The 20400-nt window shown below is 38.3% G+C and overlaps 1 protein-coding gene across 1 annotated transcript in view; it reads left to right on the top strand.

Annotated features, from left to right (window-relative positions):
• Klhl20 (kelch like family member 20) overlaps positions 1-19949 on the top strand; it is a 30080-nt gene extending 10131 nt beyond the window's left edge. Inside the window, exons 4-12 of the mRNA XM_048357042.1 lie at positions 1972-2130; positions 3571-3665; positions 7236-7351; positions 8004-8187; positions 11088-11231; positions 13037-13170; positions 14265-14473; positions 19399-19505; positions 19862-19949. Coding sequence (XP_048212999.1) covers positions 1972-2130; positions 3571-3665; positions 7236-7351; positions 8004-8187; positions 11088-11231; positions 13037-13170; positions 14265-14473; positions 19399-19505; positions 19862-19946 — 1233 coding nt within the window. The 3' untranslated portion in view covers positions 19947-19949. The remainder of the gene's footprint in view (positions 1-1971; positions 2131-3570; positions 3666-7235; positions 7352-8003; positions 8188-11087; positions 11232-13036; positions 13171-14264; positions 14474-19398; positions 19506-19861) is intronic.
• The last annotated feature ends 451 nt before the right edge of the window (positions 19950-20400 follow it).

Raw genomic sequence — 20400 nt, 5'->3', positions numbered from 1 at the left:
CCAGCAGCGCCTGGCTTTTTTTTTTTTTTTTTAGTTGGTCTCAGGGCTTGAACTCAGGGCCTGAACACTGTCCCTGAGCAATTTTGCTCAAGATTCAAACTACTTTGAACCACAGAGCCACTCCTGATTTCTGGTAGTTCATTGGAGATAAGAGTCTCAAGGACTTAGCTGCCTGGGGTGAGCTGGCTTTTGCAGTCCTCAGATCTGACTCCCGAGTAGCTAGGATTATAAGCATGAGCCACCATCAACCAGCTGAGTTAGAATTTTAAATTATTATTTTAATCTACTTCTCTATTTTCATTACATTCTGGCTTTACCTTTCTTTCTTCCTTTCTTTGTGCTCTATTTCAGTTTGCTGTGTTTTGTTATTTTATCACCTTGCTATTGAGTGAGAGAATGGATGCCTAGAATGTTCTCCAGGCCCTGGATTCCCAGTATGAAGAGGGAAGGTTGAGGGTGGGGAGGGAGAGAAGAAAAAAGGGAGGGAAGGGAAAAGAAGAGGACTGGGTATAATTCATGTAGAGCCCTAAATCCAACCTCAGTCCAGCCAAAAAGAAAATACAGCCAGGCGCTGGTGGCTCACACCTGTAATCCTAGCTACTTAGAAGGCTGAGATCTGAGGATCGTAGTTCAAAGCCAGCCCAGGCAGGAAAGTCCATAATTAGCCACCAGAAAAAAAACAAAAGTGGCGCTGTGGCTCAGTGCCCAGCCCCTGAGTTCAAGCCCCAAGATTGGCAAAAAATAAAATAGTAATAATAATATGTCAAATGACCCTCACATTGAGAATTGGTTTGATTTGATTTGATTTTGCAACCATACACAAAGAAAGTAAAATGCAACCATTCTCATTAAGCCAGGTGCTAGTGGCTCATACCTATAATCTTAGCTAATCAGGAAGCTAAGTTCTGAGGATCACGGTTCAAAGCCAACCCCAGGCAGTAGTGAGATCTTTAAAAAAAAAAGCACTCAGGGACAGCATCCAGGCCCTGAGTTTCAACTCCAGTAGTAACACATGTGCCTGCATGTGCGCACACACACACACACTAACACAATTTCTGAATTACCTGATTACCTATTTAATTTCCTGAACCCTACTAAGTCATTTATTTCCTGAACCCTACTAAGTCAGTCATTCAAATAATTTTGACTCCTTTTGCCATAAAATGTAATACTTAATTACCCTTGTGTTTTCTACTTTGAGAACTACATTTTTTTCTAATGTATTTGAGGAAGATATTCTTCCTCCAATATTTAAATAATTGTTGTGGCCTATCTCATGTCCCACTCACTAAATAAAATACTCTGATTTCTCAATGGACATGAAAGTAACACTCTCCCAAAAAGAATCTATCAACTGCGTTAGACATAGCAGAGTAGGAATTTGAGCTCTTCACCATACCCTGCCCTGTGCTAATGGACATCACATGTAGTACAGTCCCCTGAGTGATAGAAGAAACCAGCTCTGCCTTGCACTCAGTTCCTCTTACGGTACATGTTGACTTATAAGATCTTGGAATTCATGCCAGACCTGTACAACAAGGTAATATCATTGTTGCCATTTCATCTCCATTCTAATGGTTCTGTAGGCTTGCATAAAGACAAATTTGGGGTGTGTTTGTAGTTTCTCATTACCCTTTGAACAACTAATTATCCTCAGGAAGCTTTCCTGACTTTTTATAAGCCTCTTATATTAACTTATTAATAATAAATTAATATTTTATTAATTTGATATGGTTAGTTGACTTATTTTGAATATGTTTTTATTTTGATCTTTCGTTTTTAAGGAAAAATGTTACTTTCCTAATTTGCCTAAATTATAATTTTAATTGTATGCTTTCTATTTAAACTCTGTTCTTCCTTTGGTATTGTTTGAACTTCAGCTCCATTGTGGAATAGTGTTTTACCCTAAAATCCTGAGACAATAAAGTATTCATAGGTGTGTTTTTTTAATTCTTACCTAACTTTGAACAGGTGATGGAGAGTGAAGAGTTCATGTTACTCCCAGCCAATCAACTCATTGATATTATATCTAGTGATGAGCTCAATGTTCGCAGTGAAGAACAAGTGTTCAATGCAGTGATGGCCTGGGTCAAATACAGTATTCAAGAAAGACGTCCACAGCTACCCCAGGTAATAACAGAAAGAACTCTTAAGAACTTCTTTGTACTAGAAATAACTATGCACTTTATGTGCAGAAATGAAAGTATCACTCTCTTTTACATTATACTGTAAGAAAGCCCATTATACCCAACTATTAGAGAAATAAGCATTTAGAAGCATTTAGGCTGGTTTTTATTATGAACTTTTATTGCTATTTTTTGTTTTGCTTATTTAATTTTTTAAGCAGACTGTCTCTATCCCTGAAATTCACTGTGCATGTCAGACTGGCCTCATACTTAGTCAGCGTGAGGACTGAGCTAAAATTATAGGTATGTACCACCATGCCTGAATCTTCATTGTGAACTTCTTATTCCTTTTGAATTAGTTCTATATTTGATCTGTAGCCCAGTCAAAATCTAAATCATATAAAGTGAACAGGGAAATCAAGAATTCTGCTTTCTCTATATCTTAGAAATCTTCCCACACTTTGATCAGTAAAGGAATAAATTGGGTCATGGGTGGCCTCTGATTAAACATCTAAGATCATTTTCGTTTTTTTGTTGTTGTTGTCATGTTGCCTAGGCTAGTCTTGAATTTATGATTCTCCTGCATAACTTTCCAAGTACTAGAATTACTAGCATGTACTATCTAACCTCAAACTCATTCTTGTTATGACTATACAGGAGTCCTCTCCTAACCCATAGGAAATATGTGCCAAGATATTTGGCAGTGCCCTGAAACCTTCAGATTTTAGATAATATACTATACATACATACCTGTGGTACCTTTAACTTATAAATTAGGCACAGCATGAGATTAACAACAATAACAATGATAAATCACAAGGATTTATAGCAGTAGGTTATAGTAAAAGTTATTCACAATTTACAAATTGTTATTTTTTAAATTTTTCATAGTATTTTTCTGATCAGGGTTAACTTCCAGTAAGTAGAACCATAAAAGTAAAATTGCAAGTAATGCGGAGTACATTGCAAGTAATGGGATATTCTTTTGGGTTGTTAATTAATTTGAGTCTAGTTAAGAAAGAGTTTATAGCTGGGCACTAGTGGCTCATGCCTGTAATTCTAGCTACTCAGGAGGCTGAGATATAAGGATGGCAGTTCAAAGCCAGCCCAGGCTGAAAAGTCCTGTGAGACTCTTATCTCCATTTAACCACCAAAAGACTGGAAGTGGCACTGTGGCTCAAAGTGGTAAAGTGCTATCCTTGAGCAAAAGAGCTCAGGGACAGCACCTTGGCCCAGAGTTCAAGCCTCCCAAAAGAGTTTATAATGTTTCTGAAAGTTCAAAATAGCATTCTACAGGGCACTGGCATGATGTTAGTTTTTTAATATTTGTAATGCTCAGTTATCCCCAAATACTTAGAAGCACAGTATGGGAGCACAAGTCATGTATTCTCTTAACTATGCTGTGGATGGAACTCTGTCTTTAATAAAGCTTATTATCTCCTAGGTGCTGCAGCATGTTCGTTTGCCTTTGCTTAGTCCTAAGTTCCTGGTGGGCACAGTAGGCTCAGATCCCCTCATTAAAAGTGATGAAGAGTGCAGGTATGAGTGGCCCTGGATGAGAAGAATCAATAAACATTCCTGTTTTCTTTTAGTCTCCTTATTAATACTCTTTCTAAAATACTGTGTTTCTGGGCTGGGAATGTGGCTTAGTGGTAGAGCACTTGCCTAGCATGCATGAAGCCCTGGGTTCACTTCCTCAGCACCACATACACAGAAAAAGCTGGAAGTGGCGCTGTCGCTCAAGAGGTAGAGAGCTAGTCTTGAGTAAAAAGAAGCCAGGGACTGTGCTCAGGCCCTGAGTTCGAGCCCAGGACTGGCAAAAAAATACATACATACATACATACATACATACTGTATTTCTTAATGCTGAAACTAGAACAGTATTTAACAAGTTTTTTCTTCTGGGCTAGGGTCAAGAGGAAGAGAAAGAACTAAAGACTGAATTTCCAATATTCCATTCCATTAGTTTTTATGTGTGGTGATTATTGATATAGAGTGGCAATAAAGAGGTAGATTTCTAAGATTTTAATGCAAGCTTCAATTTGAAGAGGCAGCTGTCTGTGTTGATTTATTTTTCTTGAGGTAAGTTAACAATGCTGTTCACTGTGTGTCAGTGAGAACTTTTTTATTCCATCGCATATGTCTAGCAAGGACCAGCCTTACTTTCAGTGACACAGTTAAACATCTTCCAGTTCTGTCAGGGGTGGCTCACACATGTGAGCCTAACTTCAGGAAGCCAAGACATAGAGGATTATGGCTTCAAGCCAGCCTAGACAAAAAAGTTCTCAAGACTCTGTCTCCAATTAATCAACAAAATGATGGGCTGGAGGTGTGGCTCAAGTAAAGCAAGCTGCATAAGTTGTTCAAGCAAGAAGCCTCTGAATTCAAGTCCTGACCACATTGTTTTACTGTCTCTGCAATATACAAAAATATGATAGATTAGTTTCCAATTCAACAGATTTTAAGATTTAAATTCATATCTGAATCTATCTGGTATTTTTAATGATTTTTCCCCAGTCTGTTCCAAATATAAAACTGAAAAGAACAAGTTGTACATAGAGTTCCTTATAAACTACTTTGACTTTTGCACCTCCTTTGGTGCTTAAAGAAATTTGGAATTATCCGTTTCTAGAGCAGAAGTAGGGCATATAGACTTACTATATTTCTTCTATAATCTTAAGCCTGTTCCTTTAACATAATAAAGGGTTAGACATTTGTCATTTTAAATGGCAATTCCCCTAAATGTTTGCAGGAGCAAAAGGGAAAACCATATGAATTACATGTGCCGAAATACAAAGAAAGAATATGTAGATATCCTCCATTAAGCATAAATCACATTGTACTGATTCTGATATAGAACAAGTTGAACAAATTCACAAGTTGTATGACCTAGCCACATACCTTAACCTCTTTGTGCTATTTTCTTCATCTATAAAATGAAAATAATCATAGTATGTATTCCATAGAGTTTAGTGGCCCTTTAAGAAAGGGACTAGCATCTGTGTTGTTACTATTAATTTTTTTGTTGACTTTATCATGTTCCTCCTAGGAACTCTTGAATGACTTAAAAATTGGCTATTAAGCAATCAAAGTCTTTTAAGAAGGGGAAACTAGAAAAAAAAACACCTTGATAATTGGTTTGATTTGGGGAAGATTTTATTTTTGTGTTTAGATAAATAAACTGTGAGGGAACCTTAACAAAGCCTTATAATGAAAATTGAATTGGATCATACATGGGACTGATCTAACAATACTAAATTACTGTTTGTAGTTTAAGTAACCAAAATGATGAAAATATGGAGTAGTTTAGGAAACACTTTTTGATGAAGGAGAACAAAGTAACAGAATTTACATTAGCTAGGTACTGAATTGCTTAAAGAATCAAGTGAAATAAGTACATTCACGAATAGTCTGGCCAGGCACTGGTGGCTCACACCTGTAATCTTAACTACTTAGGAGGCTAACTACTCAGATCTGGCTCGAAACCAGAAAGGGCAGGAAAATCGGAGAGTCTTACCTCCTATTAACCAACAGAAAACCAGAACTAGAGGTGTGGCTGAAGTGGAAGAACACCAGCCTTAAGCAAAAAAGCTAAGCAAAAATGTGAGGCTCAGGCTAGGAATGTGGCCTAGCAGTAGAATGTGGCCTTCCATGCATGAAGCCCTGGGTTCAATTCCTCAGCACCACATAAACAGAAAAGGCTGAAAGTGGTGCTGTGGCTCAAGTAGTAGAGTGCTACCCTTGAGCAAAAAGAAGCCAGGGACAGTGCTCAGGCCCTGAGTTCAAGCCCCAGGACTTGCAAAAAAAATAAGTGTGAGGCTCTGAGTTCATCCCCCTATTAGGACACTGGATTAACAAGTATTATTACCAGGTTCTCTTAAAGTACCTTATTCAGTAGACTTATTGAAATTAAATTAATCACATAGTACCAGGTAATAAAATAGTAATAAGGACTTCTTAAGTATTTCTTCTTAACAGTCCATTACTTGAACCTTCTTTATTATTTTAATTAATTTAGCAAATACCTAGTGCTCTGGCTCATCTACTTTCCCAGTATCCTGCAGAATCTGATAATGAGTACTAGGAAAGAGTGATTGACTATGCAGAGTGGTAACCAAGTTGTAATTTTTAGATTTTTGTGAGTTATAGCTGGCTCTACGCATGTTTACCTTTAAATTTGCACTGAGATATCAAGTCATGATGGAAATACCCATCAGTTCACAATTCACAGTATGACTTGTATGTGTCATTGCTTTCATGTTTTGTGCCAATTTTAATATGGGTTGGCATTCATGATTTGGTTTGACTTATGCTTGTTCCTTTTTACCATCTTTTATGTTCCTAAATCATATGGGAATTGGCTGATAATTGTATTGTTTGTTAAATTGATCTCTTATTACTAATCATGGAAGGCCATATTGAAATAAAAATGATATATTATCCAAACTCAAAAGACTGAACAGCACTGAGGGCATTGCACATTACTCAACAATTTTGGTGATCAATTGAAGAGCCTCTAATAAATACGAAATTTGCATAAAGAGAAATTCACCAATTCATTAAAAGGTATACACAGAAAATGCTGATATTTGTTGCAATAATATTTCTTAGAATGGAAATGTGAGAGGAGAATTAAAATAAAAACTAGTATAAAAAAGTAATACACTATGTTGGAGCAGTAGAAACACTTGACTTAACAATCCTAAATAAGAAAATTAAGTTGCTCAAAATGTATCTACTATAATAGCATTTAATTAAGGTTTAAAAACATAAAGTGAATACCAGATATTATATATGAAGATAGGCACAGAAATCGAAATAACACAGATAGTTACGATTGAGTTACATCAGCTTAAAAGATTACACTTGCCTCTGAAGGAGAAACAAAGGAGTAAATGATGAAAAATATAAAGAAACTTCAACTTCATTTTAAACATTCATTTCCTTCAAAGTTGCAAGAAAATATGAGAAACAATAGTATTAAATAATTTTGAGACTCTACATGAGTGTTAATTATGTTAATCACTCTTTTCCTGTAAGTTTGAAAGATTTCATTACTGACAATGTTATTTACACACTTAGAATAAGTGTAGAATTTCTTTCCTACAGAGACTTGGTAGATGAGGCTAAAAACTACCTCCTATTGCCTCAAGAGCGACCATTAATGCAGGGACCTCGGACGAGACCTCGGAAACCTATCCGGTGTGGAGAAGTACTCTTTGCAGGTTTGAATCTCAATGTATTATGAATAAGTTTTATTTTCTGCATGCTTTGAAAATCGCTTGGATAATTGTGTGGTGTCTACCATCATAAAAAACTTCGACCTTGACAAGCAATAATTCAACAGTGTTATTATCTAAGAGAATGCTGTACTTTCATATACATTTAAAAATACCATGCAATGCTTTGTGGATACACATTAATTTATATAGCAAAGTGCTAGTCACTTCATAATTACATGAAGTGGCCAAAAAACATTATCTTAAATTAAACAACTACACTCTTTCCTAGACTTGCCAACTTCAATTGAAAAACAAATTTAGCATATCTGCCATTATCACTTTTGTTCAGTGATCATTCATAAGAAGCTTAATGAAACTTGGTTTGAAGCTGTCATTCTAAATATTACTATATTAGTCTTCTCAGACTGCCATAACAAAATATTATAGGTTAGGTAGTTTAAACAAAAGGAATATATTTTCTCACAGATCTGAAGACTACAAATCCAAAATACTGATTCTTGTCTATTCATTTTCTGGTGACTATAACTTGTAGTTTGCTTGTGTACATTTGGTTAGTCCCAGATCTCCGTGAGATTAGCAGCCAGTGATGTGCTTTAGGACAGGTTTTTCTCTTAACACTTCTGTTGTTTCCTAGTTGGTGGTTGGTGTAGTGGAGATGCCATTTCCAGTGTTGAAAGATATGATCCACAGACCAACGAATGGCGAATGGTAGCTTCAATGAGCAAAAGGCGATGTGGAGTTGGCGTCAGTGTTCTTGATGACCTATTATATGCAGTAGGAGGCCACGATGGATCCTCTTATCTCAATAGTGTTGAAAGGTGAGCAAACTTTTTAAAGGTTTTTCCATACTTTTCCTATAATTTCATCTAAAATGTTACTTAGGAAACAAATATCATTTATTGCTTTAGTATTACATCTGTGGCCCCAGCTGGCAGCCAAGACCATTAACATGACCTCAAGTCCTTTATGAACTGACCTTTTATTTTTCTAGTCTCTCTCTCTCTCTCACTGGACACAACCATTCACTAAACATACCACTAGAGGTACAACTTGCTTTCAGATCTTTGGATATGCTGTCTTATCTTTTTCCCTACTTATATGCATGCTGTTCTTTCTTCGCTGGAATATCTCTCTCTAAGGCTTGCAAAGCCTTCAAGATTCAAGCTGTTCCTTCCCATGTAAGTCCTTCTCTGACTGTACAGATCAGATAGCCATCCCTCTGTTCTTTCATAAGTATATTGAATATGCTTGTACATATCAATCACATTGTGATATAATTGATGAAATTTCATTTCCTGTCGTACTTGGTGCAGTGAAAATCTACAGTGACTTCGATAGTTTGTTCTTCTCACATTTTTTCATTAAGCTATGGTAATTTACAGTAATTCTTGGTATTTCCATAGCACACCTTTGAAACCTGCATCATATCAAGTTCCAGGTACATAGATGGCATAGCTAAACAAGACAGGAATCAGTTCCATTGAGGTGGACAGGGTACACAGGAAGAACAAGGCTTAAAAATACATTGATCAGGGGCTGGGAATATGGCCTAGTGGCAAGAGTGCTTGCCTCATATATATGAAGCCCAGGGTTCGGTTCCCCAGCACCACATATATAGAAAACTGCCAGAGATGCGCTGTGGCTCAAGTGGCAGAGTGCTAGCCTTGAGCAAAAAGAAGCCAGGGACAGTGCTCAGGCCCTGAGTCCAAGGCCCAGGACTGGCCAAAGAAAAATAATAATAATAATACATTCATGAGTTAAGTCCGCAGAAATCAGTAAATATTTGTAACTTTAACTCTTAAACACACACACACACACACACACGTAATACAAAAAACGTGGCACTCAGGCAAATTTATGTGAATGTTAATTCATAATCATTCATGTACTTTGTACTGAAGATGCATTTGAAAATAAAGAAAGATGGTCTGGGAATGTGGCTTACTGGTAGAGTGCTTGCCTAGCATGCATGATGCCCTGGGTTCAATTCCTCATAAACAGAAAAACCTGAAAGTTGTGCTGTGGATCCAGTGGTAGAGTGCTAGTCTTGAGCAAAAGAAGCTCAGGGATAGAGCCTAGACCCTGAATTCGAGCCCCAGGACTGGCAAAAAAAAAAAAGAGGAAGAAGAAAATAAGAAAGATGAACATGACTTCTGGGCCTACTAGTGGCATGCCTGTATAATTCCAGCCATCAGGAGGCTGAGTAAGGAAGATCTTGAGTTTGAGACCAGCCTGGGCTACATAGGGAGGGGGAAGAGGAAAGAAAAGGAAGGATAAAAGTGAATCATGCTTTAAATCAGTAAGTGAGAAAAAAGAAAGAGTAAAACAATGAAGTGGGAAAAACAATGAAATTTCAAAAGAAAATTTGATGTGGCCACAAAAAGAGCAATCTGGTAGGATTTTGATGTTTCCTGTTTTGTTTGTGTGGTGCTTAGGATCAAACTGAAGGCTTTATGCATGCTAAGCAAGCACCCACCACTGAGCTACACTCCCTCCCAAGCCTAATAGTTGGCCTAGGACTAGTATCAGTGAAAGAATGATTAAATAATAGGTATATAGAATGTAGTAAAATAGTTCAAAGGAAGAGTCTCAAGCTATGTTAGCATAACTGGATCCTAAAAATATATTGAGAAAACACTGCTTAATACATAGTATTATTATATAAAGAAAACATGCTTGAATATAAAGAAATATGTATAGAAAAACATATATACCAGTGAATATAATAGGTAAGTATTTTAAAGTATTTTACTGGAAACAATCTTGTAGAGTTGTATGTAAAATCAAAATTGGAAGAGATCAGGGGCTGGGGATATGGCCTAGTGGCAAGAGAGCTTGCCTCGTATACATGAGGCCCTGGGTTCGATTCCCCAGCACCACATATACAGAAAATGGCCAGAAGTGGCGCTGTGGCTCAAGTGGCAGAGTGCTAGCCTTGAGCAAAAGGAAGCCAGGGACAGTGCTCAGGCCCTGAGTCCAAGGCCCAGGACTGGCCGGAAAAAAAAAAAAAAAAAATTGGAAGAGATCAGAGTTCAGGTAAAATTTAAAGGAGACTTTAGCCTTATCAATAACATTCTGACTTTTTCTAAAAAAAGATAGTATATTCATATAATAATTATTTAAATAAAACTAAATTTCAAAAATAAGAATGAGGGAGAATTAGGATAAGAATTGGGAGCCAGGTGCCAGTAGCTCACAGTTCTGATTCTAATTTTTCAGGAAGCTGAGATCTGGAGGATTGAAGCTGGAAGCCAGCCCAGGCAGAGTTCACTAGACTCTGTCTTCAGTGACCCAGCTAAAAGCTAGGCTGGAGATGAAAGTGATTGCTGGGCATACCAGTACATGCCTGTATAATCTAGCCATCAGAAGGAATACTAGAATGCCAGCAAAACAAGCAAGTTAAACAAGTGCAACCTGAGTTCAAACCCTAATATGGCACCGAAAAAAAAGAAGAGAAGGAGGAAGTGGCATGTGGCTCAGTGGTAGAGTGCCTTGCCTAGCATATGTGGGGCCCTGGGTTCAATCCCCTGCACCAGGAAAAGAATACACTACACACATATACACACATCCCTACACACAATTACATTTTCTTATACTTGCATTATTAATCAGCCCATCTTTCAAGGAAAGAATATATATTGTATAAATGCTCTGATTTATATAATCAGTTTTCTATTGTGTAATATAACCTCTGCTCTTATGGTTTTTTTTTTTGCAGATATGACCCCAAAACAAACCAATGGAGTAGCGATGTGGCCCCAACCAGCACTTGCAGGACAAGTGTTGGTGTGGCAGTACTTGGAGGCTTTCTCTATGCTGTGGGTGGCCAGGATGGTGTGTCTTGCCTCAACATTGTTGAGAGGTGATTTTTTTTAACTTTTTTTTTTTTAAGTCATACAGGAATTTTGTTTTTGAGACATGGTCTCACTCTGTAGCTTCATCCTCCTGTGTACTGGGATTACAGGAGTACATTCCATACCCAGGTTAAGGTTCTTTAAAATCAACAGTTATAGCCAGATGCTGGCAGCTCACACCTGTAATCTTAACTACTCAGGAGGCTGAGATCTGAGGATCACAGTTCAAAGCCATCCCAGGCAGGAAGTCCATGAGACTCTTTTTTTTTTTTTTTTTTTTTCTGTCAATCTGATACAATGTTTATTCATCTTGAGTTTGGGGCTTGGGTTTTTTTTTTAATGGTACTAGAGTTTGAACTCGGGGCCTCATATTAGCTGAGCAAATGTTCTACCACTGAGCTAGCAAGTGTTGAAGAGCCAGACTTTGAAGTCAGGCCCCATTTTACCACGCGAACCCCACTTTACCACGTGAGCCTGAGATAAGCAGGCCCTGTGAGCAGACCCAGGGCAAGTTTATTAGGGCCCAGCCGGTCAAGAACTCTAACCGCTGGGAATGCTTAACTCTAACCACCCCTAGAATGCCTCGAGCCCTATGCCTCAAGCCCTGAGCCAATCAGATTTGTACCTGTGTCCCAATCTTGCTTGCTTGAACACCTGATTGTTGTAACTTTGTTTTTTTTTTTTGTTTTTTTTTTTTTTTTTATTAATTGGACATAAATTTTTTTACAAGGAAGTCCATGAGACTCTTAATCTAAAAAAAAAAAAAAAAAAAAAAAAAACTACTCAGAAAAAGCTGGAAATGGCACTGTGGCTAAAGTGGTAGAGCACTAGCCTTGAACACAGAAAGGCTCAGGGACAGAGCCCAGGCCTTGAGTTCAAGTCCTAGGACTGGCAAAAAAAAAAAAATAGTTACAACTGAATTTAGGACAGTAGAAGGTCTCCTATTGCATTTTCCATATACTTCCATGTACTTTCAGGGAAAAGTCTCTAGTTGATCTTAAAGTCTAGGAGAAGTGGAACTAGGAATGTGGCTTAGTGGTAGAGTGCTTGCCTAGCATGCATGAAGCCCTGGGTTTGATTCTTCAGTACCACAGAAACAGAAAAGGCCAGAAGTGGCACTATGGCTCAAGTGGTAGGGTGCTAGCCTTGAGCACAAAGAAGGTCAGGGACAGTGCCCAGGCCTGGCAAAAAAAGAAAGAAAGAAAAAGTCTAGGAGAAGTAAGTATATTTAAAAAATATTTAATTTATTTTTAGTTGACTATATATACATATTTACACATACACATATATGTGAGCAATATGTTTGAAATATGTAATCCTTGTAGACTGGTTAAATTAACGTTTGTATTACCTAACATACTTACACTTTTGTAGTGAATACGTTTAAAATCTACTCTCGTACCAGTTTTCAAATGCACATTTGTTAATAACTGTGGTCATCATTGTACATTAGAGCTCTGGAACTAATTCCTGAAACTTTATATGCTTTAACCATCATGTCCTTAATCCTGCCCAGTAGAGAGCCAGCCCAGTAGAGAGTAGAGATCATTCTATAACTTAAACCTTCTTAGATTTCATATATAAGTAAGATTGTACAGGATTTTACCTTCTGTACCTGGCTTCTTTCACTTAATGTAATGGACTCTAGGTTGTCACAAAAGACAAGATTTCTGCCCTTTTTTTTTTAAGCTTGGGGGGGGGTGTGCACGCGTACGTGTGCACATGCACCACATTTTTTAAATTATGGAAGTCTATGTAATTTCAACTTTATGGAAACTACCTCAGTTAATGAGAAAATGGTGTCTCATTGCAGGTATGACCCAAAGGAGAACAAGTGGACTCGGGTGGCCTCTATGAGCACTAGAAGACTAGGTGTGGCTGTGGCTGTATTGGGAGGGTTCTTATATGCTGTAGGTGGCTCTGATGGGACATCTCCACTCAATACAGGTAAGTCCCTCCCAAACTCTGCCTGATTTCCCAAAGCAACACATTTTTCTGAGGATACTCTTCCTACAAAAAGTGTAAGAAGTTCAGGTTATCCTATAATTTACTAGGAAAGTATTTTATTTTCTCTCTAGGAGAGTGCAACTTTTTTTGCAGCCATACTCTTCTAGTACATTCCCCAAATATCTCTTTCTCTTGTGCTTCATAAAGCACTAGAAATTTAGGATGACTAAAGACCTACTTTCTGTTTTCTTTTTTTTTTTTTGGCCAGTCCTGGGCCTTGGACTCTGGGCCTGAGCACTGTCCCTGGCTTCTTCCCGCTCAAGGCTAGCACTCTGCCACTTGAGCCACAGCGCCACTTCTGGCCGTTTTCTGTATATGTGGTGCTGGGGAATCGAACCTAGGGCCTCGTGTATCCGAGGCAGGCACTCTTGCCACTAGGCTATATCCCCAGCCCTACTTTCTGAATATTTCTGCCCACAATCACCAGCCCTCCTCAAAGTGAAAGACAGAAACAGCAAATTAGAGTATTTGACCTGAGAATAAACCAAACTTTGCAACTAGCTACAAGTTTATTTGTTAGTCCTTTCTATTTTAATAGTGACTTTTCCTAAGGATATTCTCAATGTGGACTTGCCATCAGAGTCACATATCTTGTCACATATCTCCTTTAGTCTTCTGTTTCTTAAAATTGCACTAGGCTATAGGCAAAGTACAAAGAAGACAGATTTGTCTGACTATAATAACAGAATATTGGTACTGAACAGTTCTTATAATAAATCATATAATCCAGACCTTCCATATGACTTTAAAGGGTGTGAAGCTGTAGGTTATGTAGCTAATTAATAATGTAGCCAAAGCTAGAACTCAAGTTTCTTTACTCCAGTAAATATCTTTTCTACCATAAGACACCTAGAAGAAAAATTTTTGATGAGCGTATATGTGGCATTTTCTAAAGCTATACAAGTCCTTCTCAAAAGCAAAAACCAAGTGGTTTATTAAAAATATGTTGTGACATATTTCCATGACTATGAAGAAAACAAGAGGTGAGAGGAACTGGTTGAGTGGTCACTTCCTGCTCTTTCTTTTTACTGCAGTGGAGCGCTACAATCCTCAGGAAAACAGATGGCACACCATAGCCCCTATGGGGACTCGGAGGAAGCACCTCGGCTGTGCCGTGTATCAGGACATGATCTATGCCGTAGGAGGGAGAGATGACACTACAGAGCTTAGCAGCGCAGAGAGATACAACCCCAGAACTAACCAGTGGTCTCCGGTGGTGGCCATGACATCACGCCGTAGTGGAGTAAGTGCTCAGCTACTGAGAGCTTTGAACTTTGACAAACAGACAGTAAGGAATCCTGGCAGAAGGAATCTAAAATAGAGTGTGCTGGAACCATGAGAAGGTGAACCATGTATTTTGTCAGTTGTCTTAGCTGTGCTGTTGGGGCACATTTAGGCAAGACAGTCCTCGCTAATTTTATACTAGAAAACAAAACTGACTTTATTTTTTTTACCTCCAGTAGTTAAATATCTTATGTCAATTTATATCTTTAATTAAATAATTAATTTTTAAATTTATCTTGTGTGGTAGGCTTCTCCAGAAGTCAATTTCTTACATACCACCTAATTAACTTCCTATCTGTTAAGCTAAATATTCTTTTTTTTTTTTTTTTTTTTTTTTTTTGGCCAGTCGTGGGCCTTAGACTCAGGGCCTGAGCACTGTCCCTGGCTTCCTTTTTGCTCAAGGCTAGCACTCTGCCACTTGAGCCACAGCGCCACTTCTGGCCGTTTTCTGTATATGTGGTGCTGGGGAATCAAACCCAGGGCCTCATGTATATGAGGCAGGTACTCTTGCCACTAGGCCATATCCCCAGCCCCAAGCTAAATATTCTTACAAAACATCTCTAGTGGGTGAGGTTTGTTGGAACACATAAACGTGTGAAAATGTAATAAGGAACCTATGCATAACTAATGTAAGCTAATAAAAATGTTTTTAAAATATTTCTAGCTAATATTCCAAGTGATTTGTATACTAATACAAGTATTTTGGCAAAAACCTAACAGGCCCCTCCACCACTCTCCACAAACTGGCTTATCATTGACAGCATAGAACAGATCTGACTAACCTGTGTCATGCTCTGGACCATGACTGACCTGTGCCCACAAGAGACCTCCAACATGGAGCATAGAATTCGTCTCTTTTCTGGAACAATTGGCTCAGTGAAATGTAACCCTCTGAGGGCTGGCATAGTGAAATGTCAGGCATCCCTCACTGTAGGACATATCCACAACAGGAAGGAGCAGCAGATCTGTACCCAAAGCCTCCATAAACTAAGGATAATGGGGAGTATGTTCTCTTTGCATTAACCAAGGAACACCACGGGAAGGTATCAGCAAGTCAAAGCATTTGCCCACTGGTGGCTTTTTAGTCAGTCTGGTCAGTTCTTAGTCACATTCTCATTATTTTTACTGCTACATCCTGTTGATTATATTTTCACTTGTTTATTATTTAATTGCTCACTGTTCTGAGAAAGCAAAACTGAATATGACATGATTTCCTCTCCTCAAGTAGCTCCCAGTTTAGTCAAACTAACCAACAGTCAATAAATAACTATAGAAGTGGCATGTGTGTATAGAAGGACATGGGCAGGTGTGCTCGATGCTTTGGGAAATAAGAGGGAAGAGCCTACCAGAGACAGTTACATACACGCTAGGTCAGGAAAGAAAAATAAGGCTTTTAGAAGAGGAACAGAAAATAATCTGAAAATGTTTGAAAGTGTGAAGTGTGGAAAAATGTGTGGTGTTTTAGAGATTAGCAGTTAATCCAGCTTCACTGGTGCATATGGTAAGTTAAGACAAGGGAAAATGTAGGAGGTGAGGTGAAAATGGTGGCTTCCAACAGATTTTTTAAAAGCCATGAGTAACATTAACAACTTCAAGCTTATTTTTAGGCAAGAGAGAGGCAAAGAGGATTGGTTGACAAGTAGATTTGTATTTTTTTTCTTATTTATTGTCAAAGTCATGTACAGAGAGGTTATAGTTTCATATGTTAGGCCTTGAATACATTTCTCGTACTGTTTGTTACCTCCTCCCTCATTCCCCCTCCCCCCTCCCCTTTTCCCTCTCCCCCCATGAGTTGTTCAGTTGCTTTACACCAAATGGTTTTGCAAGTAGATTTTTATTTTAAAAGAGAATTTTGGGTCTGGGAATGTGGCTTAGTGGTAAAGTGCTTGCCTTGCATGCATGAAACCCTGGGTTCGATTCCTCAGTACCACATAAACAGAATAAGCCGGAAGTGGTGCTGTGGCTCAAGTGGTAGAGTGCTAGCCTTGAGAAAAAAAAAAGAAGTCCGGGACAGTGCTCAGGCCCTGAGTCCAAGCCCCGGACTGGCAAGAAGAGAGAGAGAGAGAGAGAGAGAGAGAGAAAGAGAGAGGAGAGGGAGGGAGGGAGAGAGGGAGGGAGGGAGGGAGGGAGGGAGGGAGGGAGGGAGGGAGGGAGGGAGGGAGGGGAGAGAATTTTAGTAGCAAGTTAGAAAGTGAATTGGAGTGTATTTTAAAATTTCCTTTTGGAATATATTTTTATTTTCTTTAATTAGTTGTACAAAGGAGTTGCCATTCAACAAAGCAGTTTATGAATACAGTGCCTCTTGACCAGTGTTCTACTTTTCAACATTCTCACCCACCCCTCCCCTTACTTTTCTTAATTTTTAGGTTACATATTGGGGTTTTTTGCCATTTAACAAAGCAATTTATGTATACAATGCATTTGGTCTGTGTCATCCCTTCAACATCTTCTCTGCCCTTCCACCCACCCCTTTCCTTACTTTTCTCAGTTCTGTAGCATATACAATGCATTCTTGCCTGTTTGCTACTTATTTCCCCCATTCATTCTACCTATCTCCTCTTGTTCCTTCCCCCATTGCAAGTACTCACTTCCTAGCACTCATTTTGTTGGGCTTTGACTTAATCTTTCTAGAGAATTATACTATTTGCATTCTTCATAGCTTCTATTATACTTCATTTGATTCAGATATAACTGCTTGGGTCTACCCAGCGTGCTTACTTCTAGGTTTATAGGCACATTCTACTTCCCACTACTGAGGGAAGCCATGTCACTTGTGTTTTTCTGGGTCTGGCTTACTTCACTTAACATGATCCTCTCAAAGTCTTTCCATTTCCATACAAATGGTTCAATGTCATTCTTTCTGATGGATGAGTAGAATTCCATTGTGTATATATATCACATTTTTGTGATCATTTGTCCACCAAGGGGCTTCTGGGCTGATTCCTTATCTTGGCTATGGTAAATAACGCTGCCGTTAACATGGTTATGGTGGCTTTAGTGTATTCTTGTTTGTATTCTACTGGGTAAATACCCAGAAGTAGAATTGCTGTATCATAGGGAAGCTCTATGTTTAGTTTTTTGAGGACCCTCCATATTGCTTTCCAGAGTATTTGAACAAGTTTACATTCCCACCAACAGTGTTGGCCACATTGTTAATGTTAGTTTTCTTGATACTTGCCATCCTAACTGTGGTGAGGTAGAATCACAGTGTTGTTTTGATTTGCAGTTCCTTTATGGCCAGAGATATTTGTGTGTGTGTGTGTGTGTGTGTGTGTGTGTGTGTGTGTGTGTCTTTTGGCCATATTTATTTCCCCTGAGAAGTCTCTTTTTAAGTCATTAGCCCATTTATTAATTGAGTTGTTGTTTCTTTGAGGGCTTTTTAAAATTTTATGATCTTGATATTTTCTTTTTTTTGCATTTTTTATTGTTTTTATGTACAAAGGGGTTACAGTTACACAAGTCAGATAAAGAGTGCATTCCTGGGCTGGGGATATGGCCTAGTGGCAAGAGTGCCTGCCTCGGATACACGAGGCCCTAGGTTCGATTCCCCAGCACCACATATACAGAAAACGGCCAGAAGCGGTGCTGTGGCTCAAGCGGCAGAGTGCTAGCCTTGAGCGGGAAGAAGCCAGGGACAGTGCTCAGGCCCTGAGTCCAAGGCCCAGGACTGGCAAAAAAAAAAAAAAGAGTGCATTCCTTTTTGAACAAAGTCACTCTTTCCCTTGCTCTCTGTTTTTCCTTCCCATCCTCACCCACAAATTGTATAGTTCATTTTCAACATAGTTGTCTAATCAACAATCACTGCTGCATTTGTTTGCCCTTTTTCCCACCATTTTTGTATGTCCCCACCTTATCCTACCAAAGACAGATAAATGAATAAATAAGACAAATGGAAAAGAAAACAAAAACAAAGAAAAAAAACTCTTGTTTCCATTTCCTGGAGTTCATGTCAATAAATATTGTTTTATATGATCAGATTGAACAGAGTAAGACCAAATGAGCTTTATTTTTTGAGGGTTCAATTTTTTTAACTCTAAGTATACTTTGGGAATCAGGACCTTGTCCAATGGATAGCTGGTCAAAATCTCCCTTTCTGGGATCTGTTTAGCTTGTTAGCTATGTCCTCTGCCATGCAGAAACTTTTAAGTTTGATATAGTTCCATTTATCAATTCTTTCTTTGATTTGTTGTGCTTCTAGATTTTTACTAAAGTTTTTACCTATACCCAAAAGCTCTAGTGTTTCTCCTACCTTTTCCTATGAAAGTTTCATAGTTTCTGGCCTTACATTGAGGTCTTAGATCCATTTTTAATTGATCCTGATTAAAGGTGATACATGGGTATCTTATTTCACATGGATTATCCAGTTTTGCCTGCACCATTTCTTGAAGAGGCTTTCTTCCAGTCTAGAATTTTGGCTCTTTTATTGAATATTAGATGGCTATAGGTGTGTGGGTTCATTTCTGGGTCTTCTATTCTGTTCCATTGGTCCTCAGGCCTACTTTTTTGCCAGTATCAAGCTGTTTTTCATTACTATGCCTATAATAGAGTTTGGAGATTGGTTTTGTTATTGTCCCAATATTGTTCTGCCTGCTAAGGATTGCTTTTGCTATTTGGGGTCTCTTGTTATTCCATACGAATTTTTGAATTGCTTTCTCTATCTCTTTTGTTGTTGGGATTTTGATGAGGATTTCATTGGATTTTTGTGTATATGCTGTAATTGAATTGAGTAATTCTCATATTTCATAGGCTTTTGTTGTCACTCTTCCTCTGCGCTCAAGCAAGCCAGAATGCCATAAAGAATTAAATCCATTTGTCTAGGAGCTGCGTCAGATTCCCCAGTGTTTATCTCAACTCTTCAGCAGCCACTGTGCTCTGGTCTTACAGGTTGGCCTGGCCGTGGTCAATGGACAGCTCATGGCAGTAGGAGGATTCGATGGCACAACATACTTGAAGACCATTGAGGTTTTCGATCCTGATGCCAATACATGGAGGTAACCTTGCTGTGTTGCAAACCTCCTCGCTATCGACTTGCAATCTTGAGCTTGAGATAGCTCATAGCCATCCACATTGAGATGGTCCATGCATTGACCGCTCTCTTGTAGTACTTTGAAGTAGTCTAATGTAACTCAGATTTTATAGTTTATTTTGACTTGAATGTTCTGAAGTGACTGATAACTTACAGAATTCTTCTCTTTAGTAACTTCACAGTTTTATAATTAGCAATGAGAAAAACAAGAAAAAAATGTCCTGTCTATCCGAATTAAATATTTAAGCTGAGGAAACAAAAGTACTGAAGAAAATATTTGTTTTTAAGATAGAAAATCTGATTTTGTTTTTGTCTTTGCAGGTTATATGGAGGCATGAATTACCGTCGGCTGGGAGGTGGTGTAGGAGTCATTAAAATGACACATTGTGAATCCCACATATGGTGAGCATGTGGAAGAAAGTCTTGGATATGCTCCTCTATATTCAGAAGAGCTTGACTTTGGAGCTTTATACAGCTTGAGAAAACATCAGAACAAGTTTTATTCTTTGCCGGTGCCTCAACATATGGAAATACAAATGACAGCACTCCACCTGCAAGATGCCACCTTTGCACAATAATTTTCCACTCCATGCAGAATATTTATTTTGAGTTTTAATTTATCATGATGTTTTAGTTTATTTCAGTTTGAGTTCTTTGGAGATTTTTTTTGTGTTGTTTTGTCTTCCTCCCATGAAAAAAAGAAAGAAAGAAAAAAAAGACAAAAATTCTAAGTAGCAAAATTTACTTTGCTTTTAAGATGTTGATTTAATTTTGAAAGTGCTAATAAGGGCATACAATCTATGAACTGATTGATATTTCTACTAAGCACTCCATCCATAGGATTCCACTACATAAGGACT

Source organism: Perognathus longimembris, chromosome 11 (assembly GCF_023159225.1).
Source record: "Perognathus longimembris pacificus isolate PPM17 chromosome 11, ASM2315922v1, whole genome shotgun sequence".
NCBI classification, from domain to species: domain Eukaryota; kingdom Metazoa; phylum Chordata; class Mammalia; order Rodentia; family Heteromyidae; genus Perognathus; species Perognathus longimembris.
The sequence above is the reverse complement of the archived record's forward strand: the minus strand, read 5'-3'. Positions and strand labels throughout refer to the sequence as shown.